This window comes from Podarcis melisellensis, assembly GCF_964234715.1.
Source record: "Podarcis melisellensis genome assembly, chromosome: 11".
Classification (NCBI taxonomy): domain Eukaryota; kingdom Metazoa; phylum Chordata; class Lepidosauria; order Squamata; family Lacertidae; genus Podarcis; species Podarcis melisellensis.
This window is the reverse complement of record NC_138543.1, coordinates 45,254,250-45,268,057: the sequence shown is the minus strand read 5'-3', so window position 1 is coordinate 45,268,057 and position 13,808 is coordinate 45,254,250. Positions and strand designations below refer to the sequence as shown.

At 42.6% G+C, this 13,808-nt stretch overlaps 1 protein-coding gene across 3 annotated transcripts in view; it reads right to left on the bottom strand.

Annotated features, from left to right (window-relative positions):
* FYB1 (FYN binding protein 1) overlaps positions 1-6,407 on the bottom strand; it is a 60,593-nt gene extending 54,186 nt beyond the window's left edge. For all 3 annotated transcript variants that reach the window (XM_081929658.1, XM_081929659.1, XM_081929660.1), the window contains exon 1: positions 6,309-6,407. In XM_081929658.1, the coding sequence (XP_081785784.1) occupies positions 6,309-6,311 (3 nt within the window). In that variant the 5' untranslated portion in view covers positions 6,312-6,407. The remainder of the gene's footprint in view (positions 1-6,308) is intronic.
* Between the last annotated feature and the right edge of the window lie 7,401 nt (positions 6,408-13,808).

Below are 13,808 nucleotides of genomic sequence, written 5' to 3'. Positions count from 1 at the left end.
TCTCTCTGTGTGTATGATTCAGACAAACGGAATCAACAGATTACTAAAAAGCTACAGACCAAACACAAGACAGTTGGAGAGGAGTTCGCACGTTCAGTTTCCAAAAAGCCATTTCTTTGTAAAATAACCTAAGGACAAGATCATACAGAAGGGCCCCCGCTTGGCAAAAGCTACCCTAGACCACTCCATTCTCCAAAGAATGCGAAGCTGTTGCAATACTTTCTGCCACCCTGAATCATTCTCTTTGTCCTTTACTAGTCAAATTAAGGCTTTTCACACACTGTTATTTCCCCTTCAAGCCCTACATCAGCTGACATGAAAGAGAGAGAATAAAGGGCAAGGAAAGAGGAAGATGAAACATTAGCCAACACTGCCGAACTTCTCTCTCTTTTCTCAACCTCTGTTTTACTGTCACAGAAGGAGAACGTACAAAAATATTCAGTGTGTGCTAACAGTTAAGCAAGCCTTGCGGTTTCCTTGCCAGGAGGACTAGGGGTACATTTATTTACAAACCAGCTAAAGTTCTGGAGCTAACACTTGTAAAGGACTCTCTACAAGTGTGTGATTTGGGCCTCCATCCTTCAAACTGGGATGTCCCAAGGCTATACTTCCTCGTAGCTTTCAACGACAATCGGATGAAGCTTGGCTGAAGCAAGTCTACTTTTGCCACCATGTCTACTCACGAGACAATTCTTGGGGCACCTTGAGAGAAGGAAGAGGTATGGTGCGTAAGCAGGCCACTTTGGCCAAGAGCACAGTAACCATCAGCTCCTGGAGATGGCAGGAGAGAACTGTTGGGACAACCTTCTCCTCACCTTGCCTTGAACTTCTTGAGATGTTTCTGTTACTGACTACAACAAACTGTATGAATGGAAAAGAGCTTGGCAAATGATAGTTGCCATTTTCTCCCACATAATAGGGGTCAAATTAAATGTGATATGTTTCTACAGCTCTGTATTTTTTATTTGCTGAGGAGTAACTGAAGGGCCTAAATCTAGATTAGGAGTGTGGTATAGCTTGAACCTAGGAGATACCCAACAGAAGAAGTTACATTTTTATTAGCATTCATTGGCTAAACTTTCAAAAGGCTACACACTTAGGGACTGGCTTCCCCCTACCCACTTCCAGTCTCAAGCCCCCCTCCCTATTATGTGCTGCAACCAGGGCTAACCCTACTGTTAGGAAGGGGTGGGGAATCCATTTTGGCTCAAGGGCCGCATTCTTTTCTGGAAACCTTCCAAGGGCCACATGCCAGTGGTGGCTGGGGTCAGAGACCAAAGTGAGGAGAGCAACAAATGTAAATCAGAGTTCAAGGAGGGTGTGAAGCAGGGCTGGCGAGTGATGTGGCCTGGGGGCAGGGCCGGCCCATCCAGGAGGCAAACGGAAGCAGCTAGCTCAGGCAGTGGAATCCAAGGGGCACCCATCCCAAGGAGTGAAAAACGGCAGAATCTTTAGTTACTGTCCATATATAAAGGTGGTTTATATACATCCCAAGGGACGCGGGTGGCACTGTGGGTTAAACCACAGAGCCTAGGACTTGCTGATCAGAAGGTTGGTGGTTCGAATCCACGCAACGGGGTGAGCTCCTGTTGTTCGGTCCCTGCTCCTGCCAACCTAGCTGTTCGAAAGCACACCAGGGCAAGTAGATAAATAGGTACTGCTCCAGCGGGAAGGTAAACAGCGTTTCCGTGTGCTGCTCTGGTTTGCCAGAAGTGACTTAGTCATGCTGGCCACATGACCCGGAAGCTGTACGCTGGCTCCCTCGGCCAATAAAGCGAGATGAGCCCCGCAACCCCAGAGTTGGCCACAACTGGACCTAATGGTCAGGGGTCCCTTTACCTTATATACATCCCACCTTTTCTCTAACATGCTAACATTTTTTTTTTAAGAAGGCATTCCCTGCCCCACCAAGGTAAAACCCAGAACCATGATTTATCTGAAGGAGCTTCCAGAAAATAGGACTTGTTGCTACAGGATAGGGATAGCTGGATAACAGGTACTAATGTGATATGATCACACTCTACTTTATCGCGTTTAATTTAGCTGGATATCAAGATGTAAAAGTAATTGAGGAGAATAATACACAGGGAAACTTATGTAGGATTATCCAGTGTACATGAACTCTCCTCAGTCATGAATTAACCAGGTGGCCTTAGGTAAGCGATGATGGCCTTCACCTCAGTTCCCCATCTGTAATCTCCAGAGGAAACAGAGCTGGCCTGCATTGCTAAACGGTTGTAATGATTCCTGAGATTATGTGCATGTGCATTATTTTGATCACTCAAGGAAAAAAGTGCTACACAGATATTAAGTATTATTACCTCCAGAGTCCTCTGCCTGACATGTTGTTAAGAAGCCCATTCATTCCAGAACAAGGCTGTACCTTCTATTCCATCTTAAATTTGCATATGTAAAATATCTGTGCAGTTATTTGTGCAATACATTTGCCCATGGCCATGAATTCACACAGCTAATCCGCTTCCTGCTCTGAGCAAATGCAAAGTAGATTTAAACAAACTGCCTGAAGTATCACGTAAACCTCCAGTGGGGCACTTCTATATCATATAAGCATCGTGGCTGAGTGGGAATTTGAACCCTGGTTTCACAAATCCTAGTCTGGCACTCTTAACCACTATGCCATACTGGTTTACAACGCAGAAGGTTGTGTGCAATGTTAGTCCTACTCAAGAGTACCCATTGAAATGAATAGACAGGACTGAAATTAGGTCTATTAGTTTCAACAGGTCTGCTCTGAGTACAATTGAGTTGGATACAACCTACTGAGTTGAATGTTTTAGGAGTTTATTCTACCCAATGACGCAAACCTATTAATGTGCTGTTGTAGTGTCACCTGCTTGATCTTCCTATTGGTTTAAGTGTTATCTTTCAATTTTCAACCTCAGTAAATATTAACAAAAATGCCCCTTCACATTAAAAAGGCATCTTTTCAAATGTGGTGACTCACAGGGATACATGGGTAATTTTGTCTCTGATTTTCTCTGTGATATGACCTCACCCTCACCTTTCAGGTTAAGGGACAAATCTACATATGGTCAAGAATCCTTAGCAGTTTAAATATCCCAAACTATGCATGTGTATTTTGAGAGAAAATACTTATGTATTAATTTATTTAACGAAATGTAAGTGCCCATTGATTGTAAGAAAAACTTCAAGTGGTTTACAAAAATAATCTAATTTTTTATTTTATTTTTAGAGCACGTACATATTTGAACACATATTTAAATATGCCTTCTGAAGTACAGCAAGCATTTAAATAGTATTTTAGAGAAAATATTTATTTAAATATGTATTTAAATACATTGAATACATTTAAATACATTGAATTAATGGAATTTTTAAAAATGTGAAAGTAGTTTTTCTTTTAAAACAAAGTTTGTCAAAAATGTTTTCCAATACTCTTTCCCTGCACTGACTGAAATAAATAAATAAATAAATAAATAAATGCAAAAAGAGCTCAGGGATCCCAGCAGCAGAGTGCAAAAGACATCAGTGCCCACTCTCCTTTCATCTATAGAAAGCCTCACGTTTCAAAGTGCAATTTCGTCCTGAAAATTGCATGCATACAATTGCAAAATGCATGAGCACTTTTTGCATATTTGTAAGGAACCCAAGACTACCTCTCTGCTGAAATGCTTTCCCTCCTGCTTTGATCTTCTTCTGAAGCAAGGCTTAAAAACCTGCAGAGGAAGATGTCTAAACTGCACACACTGCAGAATATCAAAGCCCCCTTGACCTCTTAATTGCTCCCTGCTGTGCAGCTGATAGGCAGGAGGGGGCTCTGAGAACCTGATGAAACCCAACTGCAGGCTGCAAACAACTTGGAAACAGGGGCTTCGCCACACCTGAGATCTCCCTGGCTGTTCTTATCTGATGCTATTTCACTGTAAAAGCAAGATTGCTGCTGAAGTTCAAGGGCCAGTAGAGATCAAATACAACAATTTTGGCAAGAAAGTCCTTATCATTTATTTTTTTAAAAAAAGTATTTCCCTACTTATCAAAGCTGGCTATTCTTGTGGATGAGGGAAGACCATTCTTCCCCTTCTTAGGGAAGGGGAGACATAAATTGCAGTTTGATTCCTTAAAAGAGATGTTCATGCATCTCCTACCTAATGTCCACAGGTGTACACACACCATACGTTTAAAGCACATTTCTAGCACGTTGGGAAGAAACATGGGAACTATAGTTCACCACTTGCAGAACTATGATTCTCAGCATCCTTTACAGTGCCCAGGGTTTGGAGGGAGGAGCTGGGAATGTGCTTTGAATGTATGGTGCATAAGCAGGCCACTTTGGCTATGAGCAAGATGCGTGCCCATGTTGCAATCCTTCCTACAATATGCTGGTTCAATGGTTGGCCGTTGGCGGTTCTCTATAATGCTCTGCTAAGCACAGACTATGGTGGACACTGATAAGAGTCTCTCTCACACACTCAAGGACACACACACACAGAGGGAATCACTGCATGAAGTCACTGCATGAAGTTACATCACTCTTTCTCAACTTCCAGAGTTAGGTGGAAGAGATGCAGAGCTGATTAGGATCTTCAGGGGAAGGTCTGAAGACCGCAGGTCCACAGACAATTTCTCGATCCAGTCAAAGCCTCAACCCCAGAAAAGAACAATCCGTACATAAAACAGTACTGTACTGGAGACGGCTGTGGGAGGCCTGACCAAAGTTGTTGTGATTTTACCCTAGGACATATACTGCCATGGGGGCCGGATTAAATCAATGGGGGGGCGGGCGGAACCAGACTTTGGACACGCCTGCTCTAGATCATTTACCTCAGCATCAACCCTGGGAGGTGAGTTAGGCTGGAAGAGAGATCCTAGTCCACAATCACCCAGACCCTCCAGCATTCCTCACAACTGACCCTCCTCGACCTCCCAGTTTTGTCGTCCCAACCCCTGCAGAGCGTTTCTTTCACCACTACACGGGCACACACACCTTCTACCAGCCTGAGAAAACCTCTTAATCTCAATTTTATTTTATTTAATTATTTGGTAGATTTGCAAAAAGAAAAGAAAAAACCATGCACACTAATAAGTTCATTTTAGAAAGGGGCAAGATTAGATGCAGACGCACAAAGCATTTTTTTAAAAAATCTAGACTCCTTGTACTTTGCTCTGCTCGCTCTTTCTTTCCACCCAGACCCTGTCCTCTGCCTGCACCTCGGGGCCAGTGCCAGGCCTCGGCAACCATAGCCTTTCCTCCTCCTTGCCTGCTCTCCAGCAGCTGCTGCGAGATGCGCAAGGGAGGAGGCTGACAGTGGCAGTCATGGGGAGGCCAAGGAGAGGCAACAGGGTGCTCCCTCGCAGCTGCCACTGCTCAGGACATCTTCTGCCCTGAGCTCAGCAGCGGCAGCACTGGTGGGGGAAATAGAACATTCCAGTATCGAATCAGAAGCTGGGAAGGCTCTTGTAATTCTGAGACTGGCCCTGGAAAATAGGGACAATTGGAGGATATGGATTGCCCCATGAGCTTCATGGTTAGGTAGGAATTTGAACCTGGAACTCCATACTCCTAGCCCAACACTAACCCATGGGTAGCCTACATGGTGTCTTGCAGATGTTGTAGACCTTATCTCCCATCGTCCCTGACCATTGGCCATCCTGACTGGGGCTGATAGGAGTTCCAGTCCAGGACATCTACAGGGCACATTTACTGCCCCTCCTCCAACCACAACACAACTCAGTTTTATCTACAACTTGTGATCTATGGAGACGAGTGCAGCCCACCAGCTACGTAAGCATGGTGGACCACCAGGCTCTTGAGAAATGCATTTGTGCAGCCTGTCTCAAACTGCAGAAAGAAAAGGAAAGGCATTGTCATAGGAACATAGGAAACTGCCATGCAGCAACTCTGACCATTGGCCCACCTAGTTCAGTATTTTCTACCCTGAACGGCGACAGCTCTCCAGGGTTTCAGAGATAGCAGTCTCTGTCCGCCATGCCTATAGATGCTGGACACTGTAACTCGGACCTTTTGAATGAAAAACATGCACTCAGCCACTGAGCCATGGACCTTCTGCAGGTGAGGCACCAGGTTGTGGCTGACGGACGGCATTTGGCTCAATAGATCACAAGCTGCGTGTAGCCTGATCGGCTGGTCTTGCTAAAAGAGTTTCTTAGAATGCTACACAGCTGCCCTTTCAAAGATATGAAACGAAAACGCATACATCAGCCACTCATGACCGCTGCTGCAAAACAGTCTTACAGCTGTCTTATCACTTTAGTTTTTAATAACTATTTCAGCGAAACTGATGAAAATTAGAAAAGTCTGCACTTACCATGACAACAAAGTTCTTTGTGGGATCACAAGCCTGCTGAAGAACGTAGTGTTAGAAGAGGAAATTTTTCTTTGTCCTTTTGCCTGGAACGGTTAACACTTTGAAAATAGGAAGTGGGCTTGTTTTTTTCTTTTCTAATCCAGCCTTCGTAGGAAAAACCAAACAAGTGCAATCCTTAGTTTGCATATTTTGATCCGGCAACTAGCACGGCTTGTAGCAGTAACCTGAAAATGCCCTGTAGTGCTGGAGGGGCAAAGGAACTGGGAAATAAATAAACAAACAAATACAGTGGTACCTTGGGTTACATACACTTCAGGTTACAGACGCTTCAGGTTACAGACTCCGCAAACCCAGAAATAGTGCCTCGGGTTAAGAACTTTGCTTCAGGATGAGAACAGAAATCATGCTCCGGCGGCGCGGCGGCAGTGGGAGGCCCCATTAGCTAAAGTGGTGCTTCAGGTTAAGAACAGTTTCAGGTTAAGAACGAATGAAGTTCTTAACCCGAGGTACCACTGTAATAGTAATTATTTTATTTTATTTGTACCCTGTCCATCTGACTGGGTTGCCCCAGCCATGATGGGTGGGAGAATACACGAATAACTAGAAAATCTCCAGCACTATATTAATGCACATGTTTCCCGTTTTTTGTTTATTCTGTCTTGCTTTTCTAGGAGTTGCAACAGGATAGTTGATTTACCATATTTTCCCGTGTATAACACCCCCCCTCCGTGTATAAGAGAACCCCTATTTCGGGGGACTCCAAATGCAGAAAACAGGGGGGAGATGGCCCAGAGTTGTTGAGCTTTTTGGGGGGGAATTACTGAAAATCATCTGCTGCTCACCACCAGCAGCTGTCAATCACCAGCCCAATAGAGCAACTAATGAAGCAGAAGGATGTGTGGACAGTCTGGCATTTGTGATTGCTCTCAGTTTCTCATTTTTCCAGGCTTACTGTAAGCTTGGTTCTCCACATTTCCACATCAATTTGCATTTTTTTTAAAAAAAAAATCTTATGAAAATTCATCCATTTTAATGTGCATTTCTCCTAATATACACATTTGTCTTTCCTAATACAGTGGTACCTTGTGTTACGTACCACCCCCTTCACAAATGCTTCAGGTTACGTGCTCCGCTAACCCGGAAGTAGATGCCCCTTGTTGCGAACTTTGACCCGGGATGCGGAAGTCACGCTCTGGCAGCAGTAGGAGGCGTCATTAGCGGAAGCGCACCTCATGTTATGAGCAGTTTCCGGTTACGAACAGACCTCCGGAATGGATTAAGTATGTAACACGAGGTACCACTGTATATACTTTTCTGCAAAGCAATTTTCTATAGCATAATGCATCTTTTATGATATTTTCACTAATCTATGCACACCAGTATATGCAATTTTGTACACATTATTTGCACTGCAAAATTTGGAGAAGTGAAAATTTCGCATATTGTTTTGTAAAGTGGGAATCAGGTTGGTTTTCACTTAAATGTGAACTGACTCATTCCCCACCCCCACTCCCCATCCCTTGTATATGGGGAAGACAAGACATTATATTTATATGCAACAGTAGCCGCAAGGCTATCAGTTGTGAAAAATTGGAAAAGTGGTATTATACCAACAAAAATAGAGTGGCTTGCCAAATTATTGGAGTACTACAATATATCCAAAACAATGGGAGAAATTGGAAGGATCTCAAAAGAGAGGATAGACAGGGACTGGAAGGTGTTTAAATGATACTTGCAAAACCATATCGAAAAATCAGAACTCTTATTATAATAAACAAGTTCCATTTAAAATACTGAAATACTAAATAAGATGGATAACAATGTGTAATAGAAAAAGAAGCATGAAATTAGGTTAAAGGTGTGTGAAAGAAAGTAAAAGAAGTGGAAAGAAATTGCAATTGAGTAGATTGAGTAGATTGGAAGTCTAACACAAAGGGTGAGGGGTGGTGGATGGTGATGGGAAAAGGAATTATCTGTGGGATTGAGTGTAGGTATGTTTGAACATTTTTAAGGATTGTATAAAATGTATGTTTGTATGCGGCTCCCAATCAGTGTTAAAAACAGTACAGCATTACATATTAAAAACTTCCCTGAACAGGGCTGCCTTAAGATGCCTTCTGAATGTCAGGTAATTCTTTATCTCTTTGACATCTGATGGGAGGGCGTTCCACAGGGCGGGCGCCACTATCGAGAAGGCCCTCTGTCTGGTTCCCTGTAGCCTCACTTCTTGCAATGAGGCTTGTATATTTGCAATATGTGTGTATTAATGCTGAATTATTTTAACAATAAAAACTAAAAAAGAAAAGAAAAGAAAATTTTGCATATTTGTTTTCAAAAGTGGGAATCAGGTCAGTTCGCACTTAAATGTGAACTGACTCATTCCCCACCCCCACTCCCCACCCCTTGTATATGGTGCAGTATAAATTTACAATTAAGGTATGATTTGTCGAGACATGCTGCAGAGAACATCCACACACACACACACACACACACACACACACACACACAACACCTTTCCAATCTGGAGGATCCCGAAGACATTTCTCTGCAAGCGCTCACTTGGAATAAAAGAGGTGCAAGAGAACTCCCTTTAGGCCAGATATCACAAGATTGTGAGATTTCTTTTGGAGGTTTTTCTTTCCTGGAAAAGCAGTCTTAAAATGCTTTCCCCCCACAAAGTTATTTCCCACTTCAGTAGCATTTTGCTGTGTGGCGCAAACATCCCCTTTCCCTGCCAAGCTTACCGTGATTTGGATTTCACTGCATATTTAGTCAAAATCTCTGGACTTCAAAGTGGAAGTGCATCATATTTTGCATTCAATTTGGGGACTTCTAAGTGAGGTAAATCACGGCCTAACAGTTTGATTTGTATGCGTGCGGGTAAATACTGCAGATTTATCAGACAGCTACAGAAACAGGTCTCTGTAGTGAGCCAGAGTCTGAATTCTGAGAGGAAAGCAGCAGCTGCTATTTTAGTTTAGTATCAAAGGGAAAAGTTTTAGAAAGAAACATAACCACCTCAGTTTGCAAGCAATTCCAGGAAGAACTGGTTGCTGAGTGACTGAGAAGGTTTTTGTATGCTGGTTCGTTTTCAGATGAGCAGATAAAGGTAAAAAAATAAAAATGCCCTAGATTCTCAAAGATCATCTATTTGAGGCATCTTCTGTTGTGGGAATGGGGAACTTTGGGCCCTTCAGTTGTTGCTGAACTACAACGCACATCAGCCCTGGCAAGTCTGCCCGATTGCCAGGGATGATGGGAATTGTAGTCCAGGAACATCTGGAGGGCCAGGGGTTTTGTTTGTTTGTTTTGCCAAACTGTCTGTCCCCTTTCTGGGACTGGACACAGATGCGGTTAAGGCAAAAAGGAAAGAGGATTGTAACTCAGCTGGTCCCATGCAAAAGGAAGGTCATATCTGCCTGCTGTCCATAGCTGTCAACTTACAGATTTGAAAATAAGGGACCAGCAGCCTCGAAAATAAGGGATCAGCAGCCGAAATAAGGGATCAACAATTACTTTGATAAAATACATATTTTGTTGCGTGCAAATGCCTTTAGATAACTATTAGGTCCTATAAATTACCATCTAGCATATATTCAACACAAAAAAAGCAACAATTTGTTATTGACAAAGGACAGCTGGACATAGAAAGGGCCCCATTACATTCAGTAGCTTATTTAAGCGACATCATCAATAAGGGACAGCAGCGGGACATGGCCCTGGGATAAGGGACTGTCCCGCCAAATAAGGGACGCTTGACAGCTATGCTGCTGTCCTGTCTGAATCTTCCATGTTGGTCAGGAAGATGGATAACTGACAAAGCAGGGAGGAACACACTTGCTGTGAACTGAACACACCCCGGAGTTCCTGCAAAGGTAATCTTGGGAGTAGGTGCTTTCCCAACTGTTTGACACACACCTTGTAACAAAAGGGGATTTCACTCCCATCACTTCTCTGCAAGGTAAAGAGGCTGGGAGCCCCACACATCCTCAATTAACAGACTTCATTAACAGACTTCCATCACCTCCCATTTAATTCCTTTGCTCCCCATCTGCTAGATGCATTGGTAGGCAAACTAAGGCCCGGGGGCCGGATCTAGCCCAATTGCCTTCTAAATACAGACCATGTTTTTACATGAGTAGAATGTGTCCTTTTATTTAAAATGCATCTCCCTTATTTGTGGGGCCTGCCTGGTGTTTTTACATGAATAGAATGTGTGCTTTTATTTAAAATGCATCTCTGGGTTATTTGTGGAGCATAGGAATTCGTTCATATGTTTTCCCCAAAATGTAGTCCAGCCCCCCACAAGGTTTGAGGGACAATGGACCGGCCCCCTGCTGAAAAAGTTTGCTGACTGTTATGTTCTGAAGTTCTCACCCTGGGCCAGCAGGGGAATACTGTAGATAGTTATGCAAATAAGGGATCGAAAGTAACGTTCAATGATTGGATAGTTTTAGAAAATTGTTACAGTTACATTGTACTGGAGCTCTACATAAGCAGGCTTACTGAACTCTTCAGTTCAGTTCTGTCCTGGCCTGTGAATAAACAAGAGCTGTTTGAAGAATCACTGTGTCGTCTGATATGTTCACCCACAACTTAACACTGACCCTTGGCTAAGAGCTTCAGATATTGAACTGAGGGTTGAGACATACTATTACCAAGCCCTCTGGTCTTGCTAGCAAAGGGACCAAAATTTGAACTTCCCGCTTACTTCCCCTTTAAGCTTGGGGCATGCAGAAGTGGTTACCCTTCCTTAGCAAAATACAGAGCCACCTTCAGAGTTTCTAGTTCAAGACTTCTTTGGGGGGTTTTCAAGACAGAGGAAGTAAAAGAAACAAGAGGTTGCATTAAGATAGTCTTTTCTAACTAGTCCATAGTATCCTGATGGAGGAATGGGTGGATCTGTTAATTTTGGTTTCTCCCAGCTTCCCACCCTAACCTTAAGTTAATTCTCTACATTTCTACATCAGTCTGTGCATGTGTTGTTTTTTAAGTGATCATGAAAATTTATAAGCATTTTGCTGAACCAGAGCTTCTTGTTGAAGGCAGCTCCCCTTTCTCCTCCCTCTTCCTCCCCAGACCACAAATGCATCTCAGATACCTTCCCTTCTTCTTTCTACAAGCTTCTGCTTTCCCAATTTAGCTGTTCTAACATCTCCCCAGCCCCATTTTTCCAGTGGGTTCTTACTAAGCTATGGGTTAGAAGATCTAGGTAGAGGGGCTCAAAACCTTGGAAGATGGCAAATCAGTTTTATTTCCAGGGCTTGACACACTTTCATTTAGTCCCGTTTATTCATTAATCTACACTTTAAAAAAATGCACACAAATCTTTGCTCTCAAAAATATGCAGTTCTTAGATGCATTTCTAGATGCACACAGACTTTAAATGTATTCTGGTGTTTCTTTTGAGCTGAAGACTGGTGTCAAAACATTCAGAAAGTGTGACAGCTGAAGTCTAGACCCACATGTTAGTCTGGGAGGTTTGGATCAGAACATTTCTTATCAGAATTCACAAGATCACATTCCTCAAGTGTTCCTCTCTCTCTCTTTGACACCTGCCACGAGTGCACTGACTATGGAGCAAAAATCTCACAATGCATTGCACAAAGTTTAACACTATGCACATCGCTGTGATGCATTTATTTGTTGTCTGAAGGTTCTATGGGGGAATAGCTGGGGGGAATAGATGGGGGCACATCTTTCCATTGAGGAATGTGTGGTGACTCTGAAAGATGGGAAAAGCTTATCTTATGGGACAGGGTCTATGTTCCTTAAGCAATTGCTAGTCCTAGGGCAGGAAAAGATCTGCAACATATATATAATCAACACAGCTTTGCAAATAACACAATTTTCAATGGCAGGTGGGATTGCCAAAATCTTTTTTTCTGGATGCATGTACCTTCCACCTTCTCTTTTTTTTGGCCAAGTGTGTAAAGTTGAATGTGCAGAAGTTAAATGTGTTGCTAGTTACCTGTAATCGAATCAAATTAGATAAAGAGAGTTAATTTTTTTTTTAGTGCCAGCCCCCTGTTTTTGGAGCACTCTTCCCACAGAATGGCACCTGATTTGACAAATTTCTTTGCCAATCAAATACATTTTCATTTTTCCTGGCATTTGGACATTAATGTGATTTTGAAGCAATTTTGATTGTATCTGGTGGCTCATGTTGCAAATGGAAAAGACATTTTTTAAAACCGGTAATAGATTACTTCGGATAAACCCCTTTAATGTTTGTTATTGTCTGCATTGATGTATTTGGAGTCACTTTGAGACGCTTTTTGTAAAAAGCAATAAACTGAAAGAAGTACAACTTTTGCCTGGTCACTTGCAGGCAAAACTCATTTGCCTCAGATACTTAAAGCAGTGTTTAATACAAAGTGAGGCTGGGGGACCTGGGCTCCCTGACAGTTCTTAAGAAAGTATATGTGCAAACAAGTGTTATTTCTGAATTCTTCAAATAAATATTACAAAGAACAAACAGCTAAACATGGGAGGATAATAAAATCTCCGATATCCAGTTTGATGTCCCAAACCTGCTCCTGAATACCCTAAGCTTGGGTTGTAGATAACGTAGTATTTGGCGGAAACCGAATTGCAGCAGAAAGGAAACAGCACTCATTGTGATGAATACATATCACAATGAAAATCGCTGCCATCTTACATCCCTTCTCACTATAAGGCAGCTGCCTATGTTTGCATTTGTGCACCATCTGTAAAAATTTGCAAATCAGGCAGATTTTTAAAAATCCTTAAGTCTTCTGTGGGATTCTCTTTTCCAATGGAAGCCATATTTGCCCAGCACCACCTCTGGAACTCTGGAAAGTTGGAAGTCGGCAACAAAACAAACAAAACCCTGTCAATGTTGTGTGTTTTTTTCATAGGCAGCCAACTTTTAATTTAAATTCTAACTCTGCAAAGTCATTCAACACACTGACTCGTCCTAAGAGACCCACACCCTCACAAGTGTATTTGAAAAACAAAGTGCTACTTTGTTAAGAGAAAGAAGATGCCAGATTTTTAATCCCAGCTGGACAGTACTTCTGGTCACTAAGGCTTTTTTAAGGAAACAAAAGCCAAATAAAATAAGAAAGACATTCAACAAGCATGTCAGTGAGTGTGACTCATGTCCAACGTTTGATGTAGATGATGCTACAGTCTTCTTACTGAATGGGTTGCTTCCCCACCCTACTCCCCCCTCCCCAGTTTGCCCAATGTCAGCATTGTTCAGCTAAGCTGAACAATTCACAAACCCATTACTGTTAAATAACTTTGCAAATTTCAGTGGGATTTTTCAGGGACTTCATTGGTGGGAATGGTGTTTTAATGAGCTGCCGTCTGTATGGCACCAGGAAGTGGGCAGAAAACATCTTCCACGCTGGCAAAATGCCTGCCTAAACTTAGCGATGGGAAAAAACACAGAAGTTGGATAAAAACGAAGCAACTGAAAGTTGGCTTTTGCTATGTTAAAGCAGGGATAGTTAAGCTGTTGCCCTTCAAGAG